Genomic DNA, 24,949 nt, shown 5'->3' with positions numbered 1-24,949 from the left:
GGCACTCTTACTAAATGCCTTACAAATATGACTTCATTTGATCTTCACAATAATCCTGTGAGATAGGTGCTGTTATTATCCCCTTTTACCATTGAAGAAACTGAGGCAGACATATTTAAATCACTAATCTGGGATCACACAGCTAGTAAGTGCCTGAGGTTGGATTTAAACTTAGGTTTTCCTGACTCCAAGCCAAGCATTTCTATCCACCGTGGCACCTAGATGCCCGAGTCCACTAACAATGCTCTTACTGTTACCAGTCATGATTAGAGTGGTTTCTTAGCTGATGTTCTATTAAACAGGAAGGGGAAGATAGAATATCCCTCCCTCTTTCTATTAAAAAACTGAGATAGAACTGAGACATGAAAATGGAGAGCATAAGAAGGTAACTTCTTTCTTTTTCCCTCCCTCCCTTATTTCCTTCCTTCCTTCTTTTACTTTTGTTTTAAATTAAATTGTGTTTTCTTTCCTTCCTCTTCCTCCGCCCTGTTTGGAGAAAAGAAAAGAAAAAAACTCATGTAACAAATATGCATAGCCAAGCAAAACAAATTCCTACATTGACCACATTCAAAAATATATGTATTTTAACTGTAACTTAAATCCATCACCTTTTCTGTCAGGAGGTGGGTAGCATATTTCATCATTTGCCTTCTGTATTTGGGGTTTCCCACTATAATGACAAGATTTAAGCCTTTCAAAGTTATTTTGTCTTTGCAGTGTTGTTATTAAATAAATTGTTCGAGTTCTGCTCATTTCACTCCATGTCATTTCATTCAAGTCTTGCCAGGTATCTTTGAAACAATCTCTTTCATCATTTCTTACAGCAAAATAATATTGCATTATTTTCATATGCCACAGTTCCTTCCACCATTCCTAATAGAACCTGGGTGCTTTGCAAGTCATCATGCCTGTAACACCTCCAACTAGGGGTACTGAAGAACCTGGCAGATGTAATTGTAGCAAAAGTATCAGTGACTTTGAAAGTCATGACGGAAGAAGGTTGGAGGAGGGTTGCTTTTCAAAAAAAAAAGGGAAGATGATAATTCCAACTAAGTGCCAGTAAGCTTCACTTAAATTTCTAGCAAAAATCTGTATTGCACTGTTAAAGGAAAGTTTTATGACTTTGTTAAAAAGAGAAGCTGTGATTACTAAGAGTCCGCATAGCTTCATCAAATATATATGTCATGGCAAACTGAAAGAGAACTAGATTTGGTTCAGAGGACTTACTAGCTTTTGTTACTTAATATCAAAAACCTTCAGCTTCCTCATCTACACTAGTTGAGTGGGTTGTACTATGTAACTTCCAAAGTCCCTTCCCATTCTCACTCTATGAGACAGCCTTTGCTTTTTTTTTTTTTTTTGTAGTGAAGACTAAAATAATCATTATTGTTTGGTTTCATTAGTAGAATGGTTGACTGGTTGGAATTCACCAGATGGCAATTTCTGAATTGGACCAGAGTCTCTGTGGGATGCCAAGAGAGCCCAGTGATACCTGATATTCAAATTACTGTACAGTTTTTTCAAGAGCATGTAGAATAACACTTTGGAGGAATTTAATTAAAACTGGGCTAGGGATTACAGTTGGGAGGCGTGGGATATAGCCACTTTTCTCATCTCCAGATTTTTACACTCAAAACAGACCCACCTTATATCTGAGAGACAAGATTTCTGCTTTAACCAATCACATTTTGTAGTAGAAAACAAAATCTAGTTCCTAAGAAATTCTTCTGTGTTTATGTTTAAAATATATTCACCATCAGGGTCTTTTTATAGTTCAGAGTAAAAACAAATAGTCTTTTTTAAAAAAGCTTTATAGGCTTAATGACTTTCACCCAAGATGATAATCAGAACCTGGGGCACCTAAGGTCAACCACAATTCCCAAGGAACTATGAGAAACTCACATTGAGCCAAGAGTTCTGTGGAAGGTTAGGTATAGGTCTCAGCAAACAATACAGTTACAGGAGATTGGAATCCAAAGGGGGAACCAACTCTTTAGAGGCAATGAAAAGAAAGAAAGGGGGAGACCAAAGCTTTAGCCTTTGGCATAGAGCAAGGCAGAAGGGTCCAGTTACATAGAATTATCCACTGCAAACCGTAGAGCTGCATGCTGCGTGCGTGCGCGCACACACACGCACGCACACACACGGAGAAAGAAAATTATAAATCATAATATTGAGAGAAAACAAATGATGGCATGAGAATGAGAAATCTGTCCCATAGAGACCTCTCATCTTCTTGATACTAGAAGATGTATAGTTATAAAGTTAGTGTTCAGAATTTGACCAAAAACATTTCTGGAAAATAGGTTTGTAGTTATCTTAAAAAATAAAGGTTCCACTCCTAAGCTAGGTGGAGTGTCAGATGTTATCAGATGTAGACCCAGATCAAGGCACCTTTGATGTCAGACCAGATAATATAGTGGCAGAGAAACAAGAAAAAAATAAAGGGAAACGCTAAGAAAATTAGGGGAAGTAGAGAGAGGAATAGATAGCAAGAGTGAAATTATGTCCCATGTGTGTCTCCAGTTCCATACCTGTTAGGCACATAAGGTAGAATTACACAAGGAAAAAGTTTAGGCCAATTCTAAGACCGGTCTCATAGTCTGCTTTCAGTTCTTGTTTGTAGAATACAAGAGACAATCTAGTTGGGGCATCAGAAAAATATGGAACTCTCAGTTGCCAACCTGGGAGAGGAGTTGACTGTTGAGGCTTTGTCTCCAAATGTATTCCAAGCCAACACCAAAAATTCATTTTTCAGGTTTAAATCTGTAGTGTAAAGAAAAAGGAGCTATAACATAACCCATTCACAAATGTGCCCTTTTACTTCAGTGCTCTCTTATACCTTGAGGACAAGGGAAATTAGTTTCTATAAATAGGAATTTTAGGGAGAAGGAATCAGAGAAGAGGAACAGTAGCTGTATACTAACAGCTCCCTCTACTAAGTTTAAAAGTTTGATTCAAACATGTGAGATAAAGGAAAATGAGCAGAGTATATATCCTGCTCAGAGGACAGGAATCCTCAAAGGAAAGAAAGCAGAGGAAAGAGTTTAGTGCTAGTAATGGAGCAGTAGAAAGTAAATGGTCAGAACTTAAGATTTACTTAAGAATGTGAGAGAGTGCTCTTCCCTCAGCAGTGATCCAAAGTCAAGGTAAGTATAACTAGCAACTCATTTCACCTACTACTCTTTAGCAGTTTTGAAAATCAAAATAAAAAAACGATTTGGATTCAGTCAGTATTAAAAGGCATGAGGGATAGAAGGACAAAGGGGACAGAGTATATATTAGTATTGAACTCAACAAACCTCCCAGCCATGCAGGAGTTGGTAATTGACATCCATCTTGGGACAGAAGTGAGTTTTCTTTCTTGATGGAAATATAACTGAAGGAGGTGTGAGGTTCCGTTTCCTTCCTACATAGCCCCTTGCCTTTAGCTACCTTGAATTGATCTAACTGAGGCAAAGGAAACTGAAACTGAAGTGCCTGGAGGATGATGGAGAATATGCTGTTGCTGCTTCTTCTGTCTTTTCAGTTATCAGTCTTATTTGTCACATTAGGAATGCACAGGCATCAGAATTGTTGTTTTTCCAGCTGTCTAGAGAATGATCAGATGTCCATCATCCCCAATAGGCTTTCTTTCATAATTTGTTCATTTTCCACTTCCGTCCATGTGCCTGGACTGGTGACTTCTGGAATATTGGGTAGGTGGCAAGGTGGGTTCTGGGCCATGAAAGAATTTCAGTGATCCAATAGGAATCTGGGGCACAGTGAACAATTTCTCCTATGTGTGGTGCAGTATTTATAAGGTAGCTGTTACTGTTGTTACAGGCCCAGGATGCTGCCAGGGGTCATGTCTTGAGGTAAGGCTAGGCTGTGGAACACCTTCCCTACTTTTAGCAGCAATTCCCTTTCACTCCTTAGCTGTCTCCTTCTCAGCCACTGCCACCCAATCACTGAACAGGCATTTATTGAGTGACTGCTATGTGCTGGACATTGTGCTACATGCTGGGAATACAAAGAAAGGCAAAAACAGTAGCTACTCTCAAAGAACTCACAGTCTAATGAGGGGAATAACATGTAAACTATGCTCAGACAAGATATATGCAGGATAAATTTGATATAATCACAGAGGGAAAGCAGTAGCATCAAGGGAGACTTAGAAAGGCATCTTGCAGAGGTGAGATTTTAACTGAGGCTTGAGGGGGAAACAAGAATGTAGAGATTAGGAGCGAGAGATTTTTAAGCATGGAGGTCAGCCAGTGAAAATGCCTGAAATCAAGAGGAATGTCCAAGTCTGAGATCTTACGATTTTAGAAATAAATTTATTTTGTTTCTTTAAAGACCTGGGATAATACAAGTTCATTATGAGTCAACACTGAGCTATAACTACCAAAAAAAAAAAAATAACAAAAAAACGTAAAGCAGAGGTGAGCTGAATTCACAGAAGTCTATCACTTGATAGGTACTTTATAATGGAGATTCCTTTTATGATTGGTTGAACTAGGTGCTACTGATGGTCCTTCCAACTCTTTTTTTCATTCTTTGGGTATTTAGAACAAGGAAGGTAAATGGTCCTTCTGTACTCTACTCTGTTAGGACAACATCAGTATTATTGTTGTGTTTAAAACATTTTAGGAGTGACATAAACACACTCTAGGTCCAGAATACTTTGAGAAACAGGATTTTGAAACTACGTCATGTGTGAATTGGTTGAAGGGATTGGAACTTTAAGTCTTTAAGAGATGATGTAAGAAAACTATGCAATATTGTTTGGAGGGATGACATGTGGAAAAGGAATTAAACTTTTTCTGCTTGGCCTCCAAAAGTGGAATTGAACAACATGTATAATTGTAGAAAGTTAGCTCAACTTAAAGAAAAACTTCATAGCATTTATAACTTGTCTCCAAAGTAAAATGGACTCCTTTGGGAAGCATCCTTCAATCTGTCACTGGAAGTATTTGAGGAGAAGCACTTAAGAATCATCTAGTCCAACCCCTTCACTTTATAGTTAAGGGAAGTGAATTTTTCAGAGAGGCAAAATGTCCAAGTTCACCAAGGTAGAAAAATAGATATTGTAGAGGGGAGATTTGTTCAGATATGTATTATGTTGGAGTAGATGATGACTTCCCCCAAGGGGGAAGAATGGTGATGTGGAATTTGTATCATTTTTATCTAGCCTGATGGAAATTGGATAGGAAGATAATATATAACCAGCCATTTTTATGTATGGTATAAGTGTTACTAATGCTAGAAATGCTTCTTAAAACTTCATTCAATACAGTTATTGATCTTCAAATTAACTTCAAGGATATACAATATGTTTTATTTTTTCTTACACCAATTCATATTACTCCTTTCACATCTTAGCAAATTGTATTTGGGAGTAGCTATGGGTAAGGAATTCACAGATCACCTGGTTGAATGATGGCTAGTACTTGGATAACAGATCATCACAAAATACAAAAAAAAAATTGAGAAAATAAGAAAATAAGCATAAGCAAAGGGTTGTTCTTTTTTTTTTTTTGCCAATATGATCTATCAATATGAGAACGCTTGAGTCAGTTTACAATTAATTGAAACAATAATTTCAGTAAAGTAGCCGATTAGAAAATAAACACACAAATTTTAAACCTTTTTGTATATTATTAATGAAGCCCACCAGGAAGCAATTGACTTTTAAAATAACTGCAGAATATATAAAACACTTAGGAGTCTACTTATCAGAATTTAGCAAGGAATTATTTGAATATAACTGTGAAACTTCAGTTACAAAAGGAAGAACTAATTATTCAGGTTTGATCTGTTCCAGTGACTATAAAAATGAGTATACCTAAATTACACAGTGTCAGAGGATAATGTGGATCCTTCTAAAATAAATAAATAAATGTACTGCCAAAAGAATGTACAGAATTAAGGAGGGGGAAAACCCCTAATTCATTTGGAGGAAGAAAATGTTAAGAATATCATGGGAAATAATGAAGGGGGTGGAAAGTGGAATAGGAAGCTATACTACACAGCATTAATCATCAAAAGGATTTACTACTAGTTTAAGAAACCATAGAGCAGTGGGACAGATTAGGTACATATCATATAGAAGCAAACAAGCACAGTGTTTGATAAATCCAATCTTTGGAGCAGAAATTCAGTATTTGACAAAAACTTCTTACAATACATAAGCATCTGGTAGAAATTATATACATGACTTTGATATAATACATTAGAGGAACAAGGAAGGAAGTACCTGTTATATTTTTGGATAGAGGAAGAGTTTATGACCAGACAAGATATAGGATCACTGAAGATAAAATGGGCAATTTTGATTACATAAAATTAAAATGTATCAAGAAAAATAATGCAGTGAAGATTAAAAGGTATACAGTTAATGGGGGAGGGGGATCTTTGCACCAAATTTCCTTTGCTAGGTCTCATTTCTAGTATATATAAGGAAGTGATTCAGTTGTATAAGAATAAGAATCATTCTCCATTGGGTAGATGGTTTAAGGATATGAACTGGTAGTCAAGTGAAGAAATCAATGTGTTTGAATTTGCCTTTGAAAAAAAAACTCCAAATCTCTTAGAGCAATGCAAATTAAATAAGCTCTTTAACTCAGACTCTTGGCCTCCACAAAAAAGATGCTGGAAAAGGAAAAGAAAAGTTATTGGAAAACAGGCACACTAACATAGTGTTGGTATAATTATGAGTTGGTCCTTGCATTATGGAAAACAATTTGGAATTAGATCTAAGAGGTCATTATACTTTGTATACTCTCTGACATCACTCTTATGAGGACTATATCCCAAAGTGATTTTAAAAAAAGGGTCTTCCTATGCAAAAATTATTTGTAGTAGCTCTTTATTTAGTGTCAAAGAACTGGATACTTAGTAAGGGGAATGCTCATCAGTTGGAGAACTGCTAAAATTTTTATGGCTTGTGAATATAGTAGAGTGTTGTGTCACTAACAAAAATGACAACAGGGGCTGATTCAGATAACCTGGGAAGTGAGCGGAACCCAGAGAGCAATTTTCAGTGACAACGTTTCAAAGAAAAATAGCTTTGAATAGCTTAGGAATTCTGGTCAATACAGTAAACAACCACAATTTTAGAGAAGAAATAATGAAATGTGCTACCTCCCTTCTGAGAAACATGTGATAGGCTCTAGGTGAAGAATGGGGCATGTTTTTAGACATATCCAATATAGGAATTTGTTTTGCCTGACTGTATTTACTTGATTATAAAGGTTTTCAGTTTTCAATTCCTGTTGAAGCAGTTGTGGGGAGGGGAGGCAGAGAGTATGTGAGAACATCAAAATTATTACTGAAATTTTAAAAAGTCAATGGGTTATCAAAACTTGGAAAACTATACAAAAGGGAACAGAAGGATGCTTAGTAACAAACCATCAAAACAATTTTGAAAATAATGTATAGAATTTTCATATACTTTAATGGAGGTGTATGTGATATACCTTCATGACTATTTTCAGTCTTCTGTTTTTTGGTATGTTTTGTGTTTAGAAATGCTTATCTTATTTGGCTTTTAAGTTCAGAATTTAAAAAAAAAAATTAATTGGAAATTTTTTAAAAGTATAACACATTTTTTAAAATGCCCATGTTAGGACTTTGAGAAAATCAAAGTCAAACCTGTTGTAAACTGTCAGTTTAGCAGTGTAGTAGTACATAATAATCTACGTCATGGAAATATTCGAGTAAATATCAGAGTGAAGCAAAGAAATCAGCTCTTTTTTGTATTACTTGATGTAATACTAGAAATGTTTTCAATACCAGTAAGACAATAGAATAAAAATGGGTAAGGAAGAGATTTTTAAAAGCTATCCCTTTTGCTGATGACTTAATAGTTTACTTGTAAAATCCTAGAGAATTGGCAAAGATACTGAAATATTTATTAGCATTGGCAAAGTTGTAGGCTATAAAATAAGCCAACAATATATGTGCAACAAATCAATTACACTTGTGCATAGCAATAATAATAACAATAATACCCAAGAAGCTACAAATTGCATGAAATATTTGTGAGTCATTCCTAAATAAATGGAACAAAAATCTGACCCCAATATAAGGAAGTGCAGCTTAATCATTGTTTGCCTAATTTAAATTATAGTCCATAACAACTTTTTATTGTTCAGTTCATGAATATAGGAAAGTAAAACAGAGCAACCCTTATTACAGTTCTATTTCTGTGGCTTCTTAAAGTGACTTCTTGGGAGGCTTTGTCAGTGAAATGCATATTCTAATATGTTCTCCCAAATTTTGAAAAGGTTTCAAAAATTTTTCCTTTGATAGGTTGCATCTGATGGTCATAGTGGCTTCCCATAGAGACCCATCACAAGAAGTTTGACCATCAGGAGATAAATCGTTTTCCCTGTTATTTTGCCTGACCCATTTACTAAGTTATGGATAGATTGCAATTTGTCAGTGAAGGGGGAATATCCACACAAATTGAATCATGAATCTTTGAAACATTTGAAATAAGAAAAAGTAGTTTATATGTCCTTGACCACATATGTGTATGTATAGATACTTTTATCTGTACATTTATACATACACATATTTATACTTGAATACATATGTATGTATATATCTCCAAATTATGAATAGATTGTTTTTTTGTCCAACCCTTACTTAAAGTATCCTTGATAAGTAGATGTGCAAACTCTGTTTCAAGGTGGCAGCCCATTCTATTTTTAGACATCTCTACTTATATTGAGCCAAAATCAACCTTCCTTTTAAATTTGTAAATATTGGTACCAGTCTCTCCACTGGAATCACACAGGATGGTTATTTGCTTTTTTATGAAGCAGCTCTTTGAATATTTGAGAAGAAAATCTCAGAATCTTGCAGTTGGAAGGGAACTCAAAGGTGTAACCTACTCTAGCATATTCCTGAACTGGTATCCCATATACAGTGCCCCCAGCAAGTGGTCATCCAATCACTCGCTGCTTGAAAATGCCCAACAATAGGCATCTCACATAGTCAAATCAACAAATATTTATTACACATTTATAAGCCAGGAACTATACTGAATGATGGAAACACAAAGAAAGGCAAAAAAATAGCCCTTGACCTCAAAGAGCTTACATTCGAATGGTGGAGACAACGTATAAATAACTAGGTACGTACAAGATGTAGTATATATTTGAGGTAATGCCAAAGGGGAAGGCCTCAACAGCTGTGAGGACCAGAAGAGGCCTCCTCCAGAAGATTCCATTTGAGGTAAGTTTTGAAGAAAGCCAGGAAAACTAGGTGGTGCAGAAGTAAGGATAGAGAACATTTCAGGAATGGAGAATGTAAAACCAGTATAAAAGCATGGAGACAGGAGATAAGTCATCACTTCTCAAGGTAGCCAGTTGTTCCCCACTTTTGGACAGTTACAATTGCTAAGTTTCTTTTTATCATAGCAAGCTTGTCTTTCTACAACTTTAGCCTATTACAATTGCTAAGTCTTTTATTATAGCAAGCTTAAATTTATCTTTCAACAACTTAAACTTATTATTCTACATATGGGGACCTAATAAAACAATCTAATTACTTTTCTACATAATTTGAAGACAGTTTTCATGAACTCTTCTCTTTTCTTAACTTTTCCTTAAATCTTTTAACATACCCAGGTCACCCACCGAACATCTTATAGGATCAATTGCCCTTATTTGGAGTAATTTTATTTTGTCAAAATTCTTCCTAAAATGCCTAGAAGTAAACATATTATTCCCCAAATCCAGCTATTGGATAGATTGAGTACAGCTGCATTATCATCTTAATTCTTGGCACATTTTTCTTGAAGTGGCAGTAAATATGTAGTCACAAAAGGAGACAAATTGCATTAGGTAAGAGAGCAAGAGAATACAAATGGTTCTGAGTGCTGTATTGATAATCCACAGAATATAAAAAAACCTAGAGAAAGGCCTACTGGCAAATTGAATAGATGCTCCATTGGGAATTTATGAGAGGACATGGACAAAAATTGCATAGGATAATAGGGAATGAATAATTATAATCTTCACTGGCTTTTTTCCCCCGATTTTAATCACAAATGTTTATTGGTAGATGAATTAATAAAATTTTAGTAAAACAGTAAGCTATAACTTTGGATTGTTTGCTGTACTGCTGATGGGGAAAGATGTATTTTTTCCTTAAGAACTTTAAAAGCCACCTCTCTACCAGATCATGACTGATACTTATTAACTATCTGAGAGTAGTAAGCAATTTGCATTTGTAGACCCAGATTCACCAGCCCAGTTTTTCAGCTGGTGCTCTGATTTAGGATAGGTTATCAAAGCATTTTCCCAAGGCATCACTTGCACACTTATAACATAGTCTTCTGTTATAAATAAGCAAGCAAACAATGATGCCAGGAAAAGCCAGTCGAATGCACATGCAGAAATGAATCAACTCATACAAAAGTTAACACAGTACAGCCTGATTCAGGAATATCTTAATTAAGCTAACTTTGGCAGAGAAGTTACTCTAACTTTTCCAAAAGCCTACAAAACCACCTCAGGATATGCTCAGTCAGACTCCTTGTTCCTAAAAAATCATCTGTGGTATGCATGAGGAGTTAGCTAATTACCCAGAAGACTTTGCAATAACATTAATTTCTTTAAGAATATAACATTAGTTCAATATGAATCTCAATGGAAACATTTCCAAGTATCAATTTAAAAAAGAATTTCAAGATACACGGGTCAATCTTAAAATCTCTTGGTCTAGGATAAATTAGGCACTTCCTGAATTGCCTACTTGAACATTTTTAAATCCAAAATGTCAGAACTATGTTGCAGGTGTCAATGTGGGAAATCTTAGAAGGCACAAAACTTCACTTTTCAAGAAGTTATAAGAAATCTCACGTATTTCCAGAGGAGCCATCCCAGAATAATAGTGCCCAAAAATCGAGCATGCTTTCAAGTAGAAGTCTAGTTTCTAAAGGGTAAATAAATACCGTATTAGCAAGAGTATTTGTGTGTAGTGAGTCAGAAATGATAGGTGAATTGGCCTAGAGGACTTTACCCTCCACTTCTCAACCTCACCACTAGCTTTCAGGAAGGATGCCTCTTATCCTACAGCCTTTCCCTATACAACAATGTAGCCCAAGTATGGTCACATTCTTCTAGGAAAGTGTTGGTGACCCAAAATCTAGTGGGGAGGAAACATCCCAGAGTCCTAGTTAAGAGGTAGTTAAGGTAGTTAAAAATACTCAAACCACCTCACTGACTTTATAAACCCTGACAAATCAGAGATGTGAGAGTACAATAGGCATAGCGAGGGAGAAGGAAGAGCATGGGAGTCTCCATCTAATGGAGGAACTTTGCTAGCTCCTTCACTTTCTCAGATTGATTTTGAAATTGTCAGCAGCACAAAAGAGAAAGGTAATATTGATAGATGAAGAACTGGAAGGAAAATAGAAAAGAACAGGAGAGGAGTAGGTGCATCATTCTTTAGGGTCCCTCTTCTAATATCAGTTAATTTTGAGCTAGTAGAACATAATCGAGCTTTGTCATGCAGTAATGGCAGTGCTTTAGGAGAAAAAGACTTGAAAAGAGAGGGAAGAAAAACTGAAGTTCCACTTCTTAAATGCTAGTTAGGAACATTTTGATCCCAGAACTACTAGTGTAGAAATCAAGTGCTCATTTTCTGTTCTACATATGTTTTTTCCAAAACCTTGACAAATTCTTTGAAGGATATGGCACCATCTCCATATTGAATTCATCTTCACTCTTGCTTAGCTACTCATCTAAAATATTCACTCTAGCTCTCACATGTAGTACTTTTAGTAATTCGTCTCTGAAACCTTATCATCTTTATCCACCTCACATAATTGAATAGAAAAGTGCAGTTAATTGCTCCAGCTATTGAATGGTTCTGATCCATTCATAGCTTTGTTTTTCTCCTTGTCTTTAAATGATCAGATATAAGTCAGAGTTCTCATGAATCCATGGAAATTTACCTGTCCTATCCCTCAAGGAAGAAGGAAATGATGATTCAGTCTCTTACAGGGTTGATGGCAACTCTGGAATATGCTAGAGTTTTTCCCAGCTGAGAGTACTGTTCTCTTAAAAAAAAAAAAAGTGCTCTTCTCTCTTTTGCCCTGGCTAATGAACTGGCTATAGAGTTAGATGGGTGCTTTGACTGGGAAGAACTAGTCTCTCTTCTTTTTAACCAAATTTTTCGTCCTGCAACAGCGTAGGAGGCCCAAGAACCTATGTCTGATTTGGGCAAACCAGGATAGAAATCAGGAAGGGAAATGCAGCATTTCTCCTATTACTTTAATGTTGCTGATCCATTGTCATATTTAAGAATGAAATATAAGATTGTTAGCTTTTTTTGGTTGCCATGTAATGTTATTAATTCATTGAGCTTATAGCTGTTAAAATCCTTAAATCTTTGTCACATAGATTGTTATATTTAGCTATGCCTTAGCTATTCTTTATTTGCACATTTGATTTTTTTTAAGCAGAAGCATAGCACTTTGCATTTATTTTCTACTAAATTTCATCTTACTAGATATAACATTAATTTTAACCTTTTAAGACTTTTTCAGTCCGATATGGGTGTCCAGCGTGTTATTCTCTCAGATTCATCTCCTCGGCATGCTAAATAAGCATGTCATCTTTTCCAAGTGACTGATAAAATTGTTGAATCCAATGTCACATAAATGATACATTGTTAGATACCTAGGTGATACATTGATGTCAACTGTAGAGCCTAGTCATTCAGCCAAGTTTCTGTTATCTTCTAGCTTACATTTCCCTACTTTGTTCACAAGGATCTCATGAGAAACTTTGTCATTTACCTTGGTAAAATTGAAGTATACCATGTCTGTAAAATTTGCCTGATCTACAAATCTATTAACTTTCCAAAAAAATCATTTGTCATCTGTGCCCTAATCAAAGTGCACAAAGTACAATGGATCACCCAGAGTTTAAATAAACATTCTCTTTACTAAACATTCTAATATTCTCTGCTAGGCAGTCTTGAAAGTGTCAAGTAAAAAGTCATTGTGAAGAAAATTAAAAGCTGTCAGCAATCAAAGCAGTTTCCCTTAGGTTTCAAGAACTCCCTGACAAAGCCCTAAAAGCTACTTTTATCTTCTTGACAAAAAAAAAGACCAACAGCTTAGTCTCAGACCAGTCTACCTGAGGGAAAGTTAACTCAAATTCTCATGTCTACATCTTAACTTCTTTGCTCACATCAGTGGGGGAGTGAAGGGGTTAACTCTCTCCCTTCTCAATTTCACCAGTATCCTGGACCACAGTAGCCTGTTCCTAGTAAACCCCATACTGATTTCTTAGTTATCACAGCTTCCTTTTCTAAATGCTAGCAAACCTACCCTTTAATACATACTAGATGTTATACTGCCATGTTCTTTAACAAAAAAAAGCTTTGAGAAGGTATGTTCTCTGTGTAGTATGTACTATAATTCTGCAGAGAATCAAATTCAGAAGAGTCTTCACATCCATATTTTCCTTTTTTGAAAGTTTCTTCTTATGTCTCAGCAGTCATATCCACTAGTTTTTTCAGTGTTCTAAGATGTACTTTGTCACAGTCACAGAATTTTATGGTTGAAATAAAACTGGATGGCTATTTAAGTCCAATTCATATTTAAATATTCTCCGTTCAGTATACCTGTGAGGTTATTATACTATCTACCCTTTGCTTGAAGACTTCCAATGCAAAGGAACTTGCTGCTCCCAAAGGAGCTCATTCTACTTTTTTTGTATAGTTAGTTTTTCTTCCTGCCCCCATATCAATAGTAATTTTGTTTCTCCCCTCTTCCTTTCTCATTCCCTTCCTTTGTCTCTACCTCTTCTTTTATCTCTTTCCACCTTTCCCCTCTCTTTATTTTTATTCTCTTCCTTCTACGTCTTCCCTCTTTTTCTCTTTCCCTCCTCTCCCTTTATTCCTCTTCCTCCAGCCCCTCTTCTCAGTCTGACTGTTCACCTTTGGGGAAAGAGAGACAAAACAATTCCCTCTGATTTTTTCTATTTTGTTATCATCTTCCCTTTTGAATCTTAAAAACTGATCTCTGATTACTCTTAAGGTTGTCACCTTCAGCATGGAATCTCTTCTGTGTATATCCTTGGCCAGACCCAGCCCTAAGAAGACTTCATCTTCCTAAATCACATTTTTACATCTGTACGCACACACACACACACACACACACACACATGCACCCATGTATGTATGTGTGTATATGTAGCACATTTAGGTGCCAAAGTATTTCAAGAGTCTGATTTTAGTAATTCTCTAGGTATCAGTAATGAGAATAAATTGCTATAGAAATACACTGGCAAATCATGGCCATTTTGCATCTATTTGTTGTCCATGGTTCTCAATTGGTTGAGTCTCAGACCAAAATTTCTGCAAAATGCTTTTGTACCTCCAACTTTTTGCTGCTTCCTGAAGTGATGCTTCTCATAGTCATCTTTTTCTGTAATGTCAGCCAATGTGTTTGGACTTTAAATTGTTTTGTAAGAGGATATAGCATTTATTGGTTGAGGCAATTTCCTACCCTTTTCTGGCTTTGCTGAAGTTGTTTTGTGTTGGATAAACTCCTGGGGATGGTGAGTTGGGGGTTTGGAGGGATGATAATGTCTTTTATCCATCTTATAGTTTTCACAGTTAAGGTATTCTTAAATGTTTGAGACTGCTGTAATTAGCCACTCAGAGTAAATCTCTTCTTTTTTCCTTTCTAATAATGTAGTCTTAATTTTGAGCTTTTTCTTTAACTAATTGATGACCAGGATGCCAAAATTGGAAGCAACCGCAGAAGCCATCTAACCCAACCTGTATCTAATTAAACATCTTTTAACATTACCTTGCTGAATAGTACATCATGCCCTAAAGACCCCTAGTGCCATTATCTGCAGATTTTAAAGCACTATACAAATATCAGTTGTAATCATTCTGAGGAAGCCCATTGTCCTTTTTAATAATAGCCCTAATGTTAAAAAGGTTTTCCCCACAGGAAAGCTCCTCTCCCCCATGTTTGATCTCTGGTCCAGGTGGGGCAAATCTATTGCCTTATTTGTAAGCCCTTCAAATATTTGAAGGCCAATTATATTCTTCTTTTTTAGTCTAAACGTCTCTAGTTCCATCAGCTGATCTCTATGTGTCATAAGTCAAGACCTTTCACTATCCTGGTTTCCTTCTGTTGGCCCATTCCTAAAATGTAGAACCTAGAACTAGCCATTCCTCTTTTTATTTTGTACTTGTAAAATTGACGTTTTTTTAACCTAAGAGAGAAGTTTACATTCATCCTTATTAAATTTTATTTTATTAGTTGGTTGAGGTCATTTTGAATCATAACTGTAATCTGATGTTATGTGTCTCTTAATTTCCTGTCATTTGCTAATTTGATAAGCAAGCGTATTTGAACCTTTAACTTGTCACTGATTAAAAAGCAGAATTAACCTTTTGAATTGTCTTTTTTTAAAATCTCTGTTCAGATAGGATAAAGTTCCTAGTTTCTTACCATCTTTCTTCCCATCTTATTCCCAAATTATCTATCTTTATCATGTGGTAAAGTCAAAGGAAAAATGACAAGAGGACCTGAGTTCAAATTTTGGCTATACTGTTTATTTTAAAGTATGAATGTAAATCATTCAGCCTTTCAAAACTTCAGTTTCCTCATCTGTAAAATGAAAGTATTGAGCCAAATGAACTAAACTTAGCCTTCCATTTCTAAATTTGTGAACTTATGATTCCTTCATCCTGTGTTGTTTTCCCATAGCTAGCTAGCTAAGTGATTGGTGTGGTATAGTGGATAAAGCTTTGAAGCTTTGAAGAGTGAGGAAGATCTGGGTTTGAGTTCTACTTCAGACACTTTTAATAGCTACGTGACCCTACGCAAGTCACTTTAACCTCTTTCACTCTGAGTTTCCTTATCCTTAAATTAGGGTTGTAATAGCACCTACCTCTCAGAGTTGATGTAAGGATCAATTGAGGTTTAAGTGCTTTGCAAACCTTAAAGTGATATTTAAATGTGAGCTGCTGGCGTTGTCATAACTTCATAAGCTATCTCAAAGTTGTATTTTTATAATCACTTTCTTGGGCCAAAGTTTTTTTTTCCCTTTGCCTCTCCTTCTCACCTCTTCTCCACTTCCTCCACCATGATCCCATATATAGTATAATATTGAACTGTTAATATCACTTTCAATTAACTAAAAATCATGATTATTACAATTCCTTTTGTCCCTTTTGCTATAGCCAACAGTATTTGTTTGTTTATTTATGTGAGGAGAGGGAAGGATTGTGGAGTTTGTTTATTTTTTAAGCCTATATGCATAAGTACAGTGGGATTGTGATAGAAGTAGTCAGGGTAGGACTGGTCATAAAAGACACCTTGGAGGATGTGAATTTTGAGCTGAATTTTGTAACAAGTGATGGGTATAGTTTCTTACATGAAAGGAAATGAAACTAGCAGAATCACTCAAGCCTTAACAAGGTAGGTACAAAAGACAAGAAATAGAGGCATTTTAGGGTGTACTGAAAGATCTCAGATCAATTCTTTCCTGTATATGTATAATTTTATAATTAGATACAACTCATCCACAGGAGATTAGCTATGTTAAATTTGGTTTTCATGTTCTTATTAACCTAATTTAAGCAGATGGGAATGAAATTTTTTGTTTGACACTCTTCTGTTTTATGGTTCGTGGTAAAACTTGTAAAACAAAGGGATGAGCTGCTCATTTTTGGACTTGTTTGACTAAAGTCTGAGATGATGGTATGATTCTTAACATCTTAAATATAGCAGTATGGGTTTTTTAACTCAGACCACCCCTTCTCAACTCATATTGCCTCAGATCTCATGACAAAATGATGAGACCATATAGAAGTTTTTATAAATGCCAGAACATCTAATAGAACCACTGTATATTAGATAAATGTCTTATGCTATAACTCTCATACAGGGTTCTTCTGGAATACCAAAAAAATTAATGTATTCTAAGACTTAAGTACCAGTGTATATTGAGACTGTGTGAGGGGGGTATTTACTTTTTAATGATCTATGTCGTATTCCTCTTACTAGCTTGAATAATTTAGTTGGTTGTGTATATATATGTCTTTGAGATTGGATTTATCTACCTTATAAACTTGAGCTTTTTGAGGAAAAGGGCTTTATTTGGATTTTAACATTAATGATATGCATTTTTAGTGTTTTTGACTGATGTCCTACTGTACTCTTTTCCTTCCACTTCTATTTGTCTCCGCATTAAGGGTATATTAACTTACAGATTGCCTATATAGCTTTTAAATTTAAATCATTGCATATTTTCAAGGAGATGGTATTTTAGTGAAATATTAAGAGTAACCAACTAATTAGTTATTCTTTTCTGTCTTCTCTCTTTGGTCTTAACCAAAGATTTGTCAGAAATTAAGTTCAGTGGCCTGTATTATGTTAGGGTGTAAATTGTCTTATCCATGCTATCATAGAAGAAATCTCAGAAGATGATTTTACTGTGCTGGTACTCTGTTAATTGAATATTGGTCATAGCAAAGTGAATTTGTAAGCCAAACTCCTACCCAATTAAGAAGTTCCTTTTAAACACTTTGACCGTTTGCTCATCCAGCCCCTACTTGAATGTTCACTTTTGGGGCAGCTTGTATTAGAAAACTGTAACTTAACCATCTAAAACCAGCCTCCTTGTAACCTTCTTACTCATTGGTACTCCTTTTGTCCCCTGGGAATTATGCTGAACAAATCTACTCCTTCTTCATGGCAACTGATCAGATATTAGCAGATAGCTTATCATAATTTTCCTCTTGGTCTTCTCTTTTCTAGCTTAAACATTCCCAGTTCCTTCAGTTATTCTTCCATGTATTGTTGGAGATTCCTCATCATCCTGACTGCCTTCTTTGAATGTGCAAATTTAGTTCATTGTTCCCCACTACTGTCTCATGATTGAATCCATAGCAAGATTTTACAAGCTCATAAACTTTTAATAAAACCTATAAATTTAAACTGCCTCTTCTTCTTTTCTGAGTTCTATTCTTCCTTTTACCAGCTCTCTGCTTCCCACGTATTGGTTCCAAATCCCTCACCCTTGAGCCACTATGCTATGCTAAAATTACAAAATGTGGAACAGGATGCAATAAAGAATTTAGCTATTTTACATTGTCCATGGTAATGCAATTTGAGGTGGGAAATCCTAAGTTTGTCAGTGAGTCAAAATATTTCCAGAAACAAACAGTGCAATAGCTTTTAAAATATATATGCATATATATATTGCTTTTTAACATTCATTGTTGAAAAGTAGAATAACTGTTAAGTTTCCAAATCAAGATTATTGTTACTAAAAACTAATCATTTTAAGTATATCTTACTCTGAGGTTTTCAGTGGCCATGCCTAAGTGCAAACTTACTTGAATTGCCATAAAAATGAGTCCAAATTCACAGTAAAGATTCAAGCAAATCATTTTACTTTTTGATTTCTGTAATTAAGGTTTAGAGGACCTTCTTGCAAAAAGTAACTGTGCTTTTTATAAAAAGGCATGTAGAACTATCATTTTTCTAGTTCTTCCCTGCTACAATTTTGTACAAATTTATTTTAAAAATTAATATTTTAGTACTGTGTTTGTTCAACTTCTTGCAAAAACTTTTTTCAGTATTTTTTATCAGTAGTTTAAATATGTAGAGTTTGAAAGATTCACTTTTTTGGTTTTTGTTTTTGGTTGTTTTTTTTTAATAAATTGCCTCTTCTGACTTGTCAATTTATAGTCTAGAGGGCTCTTAACTTTTTTAGATCATAGACTTCTTTGGCATTTGACTCCTTTGGCATTTTGGTGCAACCTGTGGACCACTTCTCAATCTTTTTAAATAATTAAAGGAAATGCTAAATTTTACTGAGATATTTACTGAGATACTGAGAAATTTTACTGTGAAAATAAAGATGTAATTTTTTTCTCATCCAATTTCATAGATTCCCTGGGGTTCTTGGACTCCAGGTTAAAAACCCCTGTGATAGCCAAGCAGTTTAGGCTGGGTTATAACTGTGATTTAGTAAATTGTGATTGGTGGCAATCATTTAATTCTAAGAAAAAGAATAATATTCACATTGTATGCTAAACTATAGCTATTCTATTGTTTCCATATTTAAAAAATCTTTGGTAGTTTTGTTGGTGTGTTTTTTTTTTTAATTAAATGTTTCCAGCACTTAATGTACTTTTTTTTTCTTTAAAAAAAATAGGTTTTGAAAGTATTTTAGAAGGGCTTTATGGACCAAGGCTACGAAGAGACCTCAGTTTATTTGAAGGTAATATTTTTTCTTCATTTCTTTTAATATTTTTAATTAAAATAACATAAATTAAATGCTCTTTTGGCTTTCATTTTCTATATGTCATATTCCCATTGTGGTTTGTTTCCCATTCTGCTATACTGCAAAATTGGGCAGAACCAAATGAAAACTTGTTCTTAGGTTGTATATTGATTAAATTAAATGAACTTCTTTTAAGTAGTTGACTGCAAGAATATTTTAATTTCTGGATCTGACTTTTCTAGTTTTTATATTTTTTGGGGGGGGTGAGAAACAATTGTAGGCATGAAAGTGTATGCTGTTGATAATAATGGATTAAATTTTTAGAAGCTCTCTAACTTCATCATATCCTCATATAATAACTATTCTTCAGGTCTTTTTATGAAAGGATGTTCTACATCAGAAGAATGAAAAGTCTTTACTAATCTTCAAAGCTTTACTTTTGTAGAAAGAACATTAGATTAGAATTTAGTAAATTTAATTTTTCTATTGCTTCCTCCCTGATTAATTTAGTATGGAAGCTTAAATTTAGTTTTTAAACATTTTTAAAACTTTATTTCCCTTGTTTGCCACATCTCACTGGAATATTAAGAGAATTACTTATGTTCTTACTCTTCGTGAGAAAGATTTGATGTGATAATGCTCTAAGATTAGTGGTTTAGCTAATATTCTTTACTTTTTTAACTAGAATTCATCCTTAGCCTTGTTTATTTAGCAAAAAGACAGGTTAAACTGCAACAGAGAAGACATTCATAAACTCTTCATTGTACCCTAATTTATGACCTCATCTTTCAGAATTTTTAAAAATATTGTTAATTCCGAGGAGTTGTAAATGAAATGTTTCCCTATTAATGTCCACCGCTGTTTGACTATTCTGAGCTGTTAGGGCTTATTCTCCAAATAATAGCTTAGGATCTGCAAGCAGGAGATAACAGAAAGTTTGGTTGGTTAAACACCATTGATTAAGCAGATTGTTTCCCTTCAGACTAGGTTTTTTTGTTTTGTTTTTAAACAAGGACTTTAAGTACTCCTACTTTGGGCATTTATAGGATCAAATATCTAAAGGTGGTGGAAAGGTCTCCAGAGACAATCTTATCCTATTTCCTCATTTGAAGATGAAGAAATTGAATGCCACTAAATTTAAGTTGATTTGCCCAAGGTCACAGGGCACAATAAAACCACACTAAACACTGAAAGTTAGTAAAATAAGCATATCATTTAACCCAATGATTTCATCATGTGAAATATACTCTAAAAGTGATATTTTTAAAAACTAAAATTCTCTTCAGCATTATGTGTGATGTACACCCTCCCCACCCCTACCACACCAAAAAAATCTGGAGGCAATCTAAATGCCCAGCAAAGGGCAGTGATTGAATATATGATAAAAAATATCATGTAAAAAAAATTTTTGTTTGTTTGAACCTTTGACTTCATTGATCATGAGGATTTCTGGTAAAGAAAGCCAGTCTACGCTGGTAGAGGTAAATCCTTCAGTTATTTATAATCTGAGAGAATTGCCTGGAACGAGAAGTTAAATAGCTTACCCAGGGTCACAGAACAAATATCTCTGAACTGGAACTTAAACCTAGATCTTCTTGACCCCCAAAGTCAGCTCTGCATCCACTATTCCATACAGACTCTCTATGTTACATTTTATGACACAATTCTATAACACAATTAAAATTGATAAATATGAGGAATATAAGAAAAAATGGCAAACCCATTAAGAAATAATGTAGACCAATAACAGCAAACCAGTACCAGAAAAATGGTTATGCTCTTATTACTATTAGTTATGGTGTAAGTTTGATTATATTGTTACATATTCCTCTCACGAAGTATAACTTAATTAATTCTGCCTCAGACTTTGTCCACATACAAGCATCTATTTTTTGCTTTCTACCTAATGCCTTGCACATGAGGAAATATTTGATTTGGAATCAGAGGACTTGGGCCTCAATTTTCTCACCTGTAGAATGAAGGGGTTGAACTAGGAGATTTGTCAGGACCCTTAGACATATGAAGTCCTTTGATTTTTGTCCTTTTCCTCTTTCATTATCCCTTTCATTCCCCTCCTTTTTATCATTTTTGAAAGACCATAATTATTACCGTGAGTTATTCTTATATTTCAAGAAAAATAAAGCCATCAAATTTAGAGGTGAAATTGGACATAATAAAAGCATAAGTGCCATCAACCTCTAAAACTATTAGAAAGGACTTATAAATACCTGACAAATGTAATTATGTATTTCTTTGTCTTCTAAAACTCCTTTTAAGAACTAGCAGTCACATTGAGGGGAAACTAATTTTCTTTAAAACAATATTTCATTATTTTATTTCTAATATACACCATTTGTTACATTTGCATTAAATAGGCTTTTGTAGGCAAGCTTATAACATTGTTTCCATAGAAAAATGTGTTCCAGATCCCAAACAAGGGATTTAACAAACTAACTTTTAGAAGAAAATCTGTTTTAAGTTTGGGACTTCTCTATAACATATGGGACAAAGAGTTGTTGCTGAATTTGAGTGACTCGGAAAAGTGCCTTTGAGTTTTAACCTTTTAATGTAAGATAGAGATTTTTTTTTTATTGTTATAGAAGTTATCTTCTCTGTTCACAACCCTACCATCACCACCTCCACCCCATTTCAACTTTCCTCATTTATTCTTGTTTATAGCCTGTTTTCCATTTCTGACTGTGGGACTCCTCCCTCAGAATCTGAGTGATTCTCGAAAGAGCCTTTGCATTTCTATCAAGAGGAGCTTTCAGCTCCATGCTAGACATAGAAAACAAACCAAACTTTAAAAAATAGCTTAAAAAAACCCCAAGTAAATATTGACCTAGTTATTCTTCTTACATATAGGCCCAGAAATTCCCCAGATGTCACAAAGTGTTTTTAATAACTCACTTTTAATCACTTAACCAAATTTTTATTAAGCAACTACAATGTGTTCGTCACTGGGTACTGGGGATACAAAGACAAAAATGAAACAGTCCCTACCCTTGATAAACTTACATTCTATTTGATGGAAACTGCTTTTAGCATTTAAGTAAATGCAAAGTGTATAAAGTATGTAAAATGTAATTGGGAAGGAGATAAAGATAGCCCACAGCTGAGCTTAAAGGAGACACCTCCTCCTCTTAGAAACCCTAGTTTCTTTCAGATTCCAATTCAAGTACCAACTTTTAGGTGAATCCTTTATGAATTCCTTGTCCCTCCGAACCCCCAACTTGCTATGGCCTTCTGTACATGCATACATGCATGCATACACACAGATATTCTGTATATCCATGTATGTACAAACTATATGTACCTATACACATTGTGCCCTCTGGTAGAATGTAAATTGGAAAGGACTGATTTTTGTCTGTATTGCCTACTATTGACATAGGAGCTTAGTAAGTGCTTGTTGGTTGATAACCAAAGATTCTGAGGCTGAGATGAAGGAGTGCATATCAGGCCTGGAGCAATTCTGCAAGGTAATGGAGACCAGGAACTAGCAGCTAGAAAGTCCTTTGGGTAGAATTTTTTAAGCAGGGAACCTGTGCTTTGGAAATATTATTTCTAGCTATATGGAAGGTAGATTAAGGAGGGAGAGGCACCAGTTAAAAAGTTTTAAGTGAAGTTTTACCCATATCTTCCTCACCTCATGTAATAGTGCCTTCATCCTCACTTGCAGAACCAAATTTCTCTTACCCTAAATTTGGACACGTGGGGTTTTTTGGAAGAGTACAATTTAACCATTTGATATATTTGACTTAATAATGGGTTTTTAAAGATTTTTTTGCTAACACTCTTAACCTTAATCATTAGGCCTGGTTAACTTGCCCTTGTAATTATAGCCTGGTAGTCTGCTTACATCTTTAAGTTTCCTACTAAAGGAAACTTGGGCAAATAGGTGGCACAATAGATAGAGCGCTGGGCCTGGAATCAAGAGGAGCTAGATTCAGATATGCCCCAGCTACAGTTTACTAAGTAGCTGTGACCCTAAGCATTTCACTTAACTGTTTACCTCAGTTTCCTCATTTGTAAAATGAGCTGGAGAGGAAAACGGCAAACCATTCTAGTATCTTTGCCAATAAAATCCCAAATGGGGTCAGGAAGATTCAGACATGATTGAAACAGCTGCATAACAACAAAGGAAAGAGAAAAGTAGTATAAGCTTTTCTTTTCTATATGCTGCTTATTAATCTTCAGCTGTTTGTTTTTTTTCACCTTTATTTTAAAGGTGAATGAATTACCCTATTAACTAAATCATACAACTTTAGATTAGATGAAAATGTTTTCAGCTATAAAATATGGTGTCGGAACAAGACCAGCTTTTATTGAGGTTGATAGGCTAACAATAGATAAAAGACTTGAATTAGCACTCTTTAATCTTGTATATAAGAAATAAAGTGAGAATTTAGAATTTATGGTGTTCATTCCTTATAAGAATCTCCTGTTATAATCCCCCTTTTAAAAAGAAAACTGAGGATCAGTTACAGTTAATTGCCCTTAGTCACATAACTAAAAAGTGTCTAAGCCAAGAGTTGAACCTGGGTCTTATGTTTACAAAACCAGTTTTCATTTTATTGCAGCAGTGAAAATGAATACACCCATAAAAGTTAGCACAAGCCCATGTAGTCAGGTTCTGTACTGGAAATTTATTATGCCATCCACTTCAATTTTCCCCTCTTGATTCCCTTGGAGTTTAATCTTTGGAAGTTCAGGAAACTATCTACTAGACATACCATTTTTGGATTCTATTAGCATGTTGATATGAAGACAGTAAAAGGAAGTAGGTTAAGAGATACTGGTTAATGTGATTGTATCATAGGATCAAAGATTTATAGCTTAAAAGGGACCTGAGTGGGTATTTAGCTAAATTCCTTTCATTTTACATATAAGGCCCAAACATTTTAAGTATCATGTGAGATGGGTATTTTGAACCCTGAACTTACGGCTCTCTAGACCTAATGCTCTTTTCCCTTGTATCAAGCTAATAAGATTTTGTGCATCCTGTGAAATAGTTGTGTGCTTGTTTGTAATGTGGACAGTTAAGTGAAATGTATTTTGCAATCACTGAGTGTAAAGGACAAGTTTATAAATGGGATGTAGGTATGTGTGCATATATGTGTGTATATGTGTATGTGTTTATATATATATACACATACAATTTTTTAAAGCAAAAACAGATGTGCAAATGATTTTCTTATGAAATTACTTCTAGTCAGATTATTTGATTTATTATTATAACTTCATAATAAGAAATTACCTTTATTGGAATGATAATGACCTAAAGATTCACAGGGACTTGTTAAATGCTACTTGTTTGTCAACCAGATTGTAGTTTCCTTAGATGGTTTCACTGTTCTTTGTTAATTGTTGACAATTCATTGAAACATTATTGAAATTTTTGAGTATGGGTTCATTTTAAGTGATATCAGGTATTATAGTTTTATGTTTTTTCCAATTAAATTTGTCATAGGATTTTGGAGTAAGGGCTGGGAAAAGAGATCCTAAGGTCAGTCATTACTCCAACTCTCATTTTGTGGGTAAGGAAAGTGAGGTTGGGTGAGGTTAAATGATTTGTCCAAGGTTATACTGTGAAAGAAAGCAAACTTGAGTTTTCTGACTCCAAATCCACCATATTCATATTATATCAGATTATATGTCTTAATGTTGCTGTTTTTGCA

The 24,949-nt window shown here is 34.8% G+C and overlaps 1 protein-coding gene across 11 annotated transcripts in view; it reads left to right on the top strand.

The window, feature by feature from the left end:
- The window catches only part of LCORL (ligand dependent nuclear receptor corepressor like), a 164,193-nt gene that overhangs the window by 31,221 nt on the left and 108,023 nt on the right, over positions 1-24,949 (top strand). For all 11 annotated transcript variants that reach the window (XM_072620357.1, XM_072620351.1, XM_072620348.1 and 8 more), the window contains exon 2: positions 19,200-19,265. In XM_072620357.1, the coding sequence (XP_072476458.1) occupies positions 19,200-19,265 (66 nt within the window). The remainder of the gene's footprint in view (positions 1-19,199; positions 19,266-24,949) is intronic.

This window comes from Notamacropus eugenii, chromosome 6 (genome assembly GCF_028372415.1).
Source record: "Notamacropus eugenii isolate mMacEug1 chromosome 6, mMacEug1.pri_v2, whole genome shotgun sequence".
Lineage (NCBI taxonomy): Eukaryota > Metazoa > Chordata > Mammalia > Diprotodontia > Macropodidae > Notamacropus > Notamacropus eugenii.
This window is presented reverse-complemented; position numbering and strand designations above follow the sequence as displayed.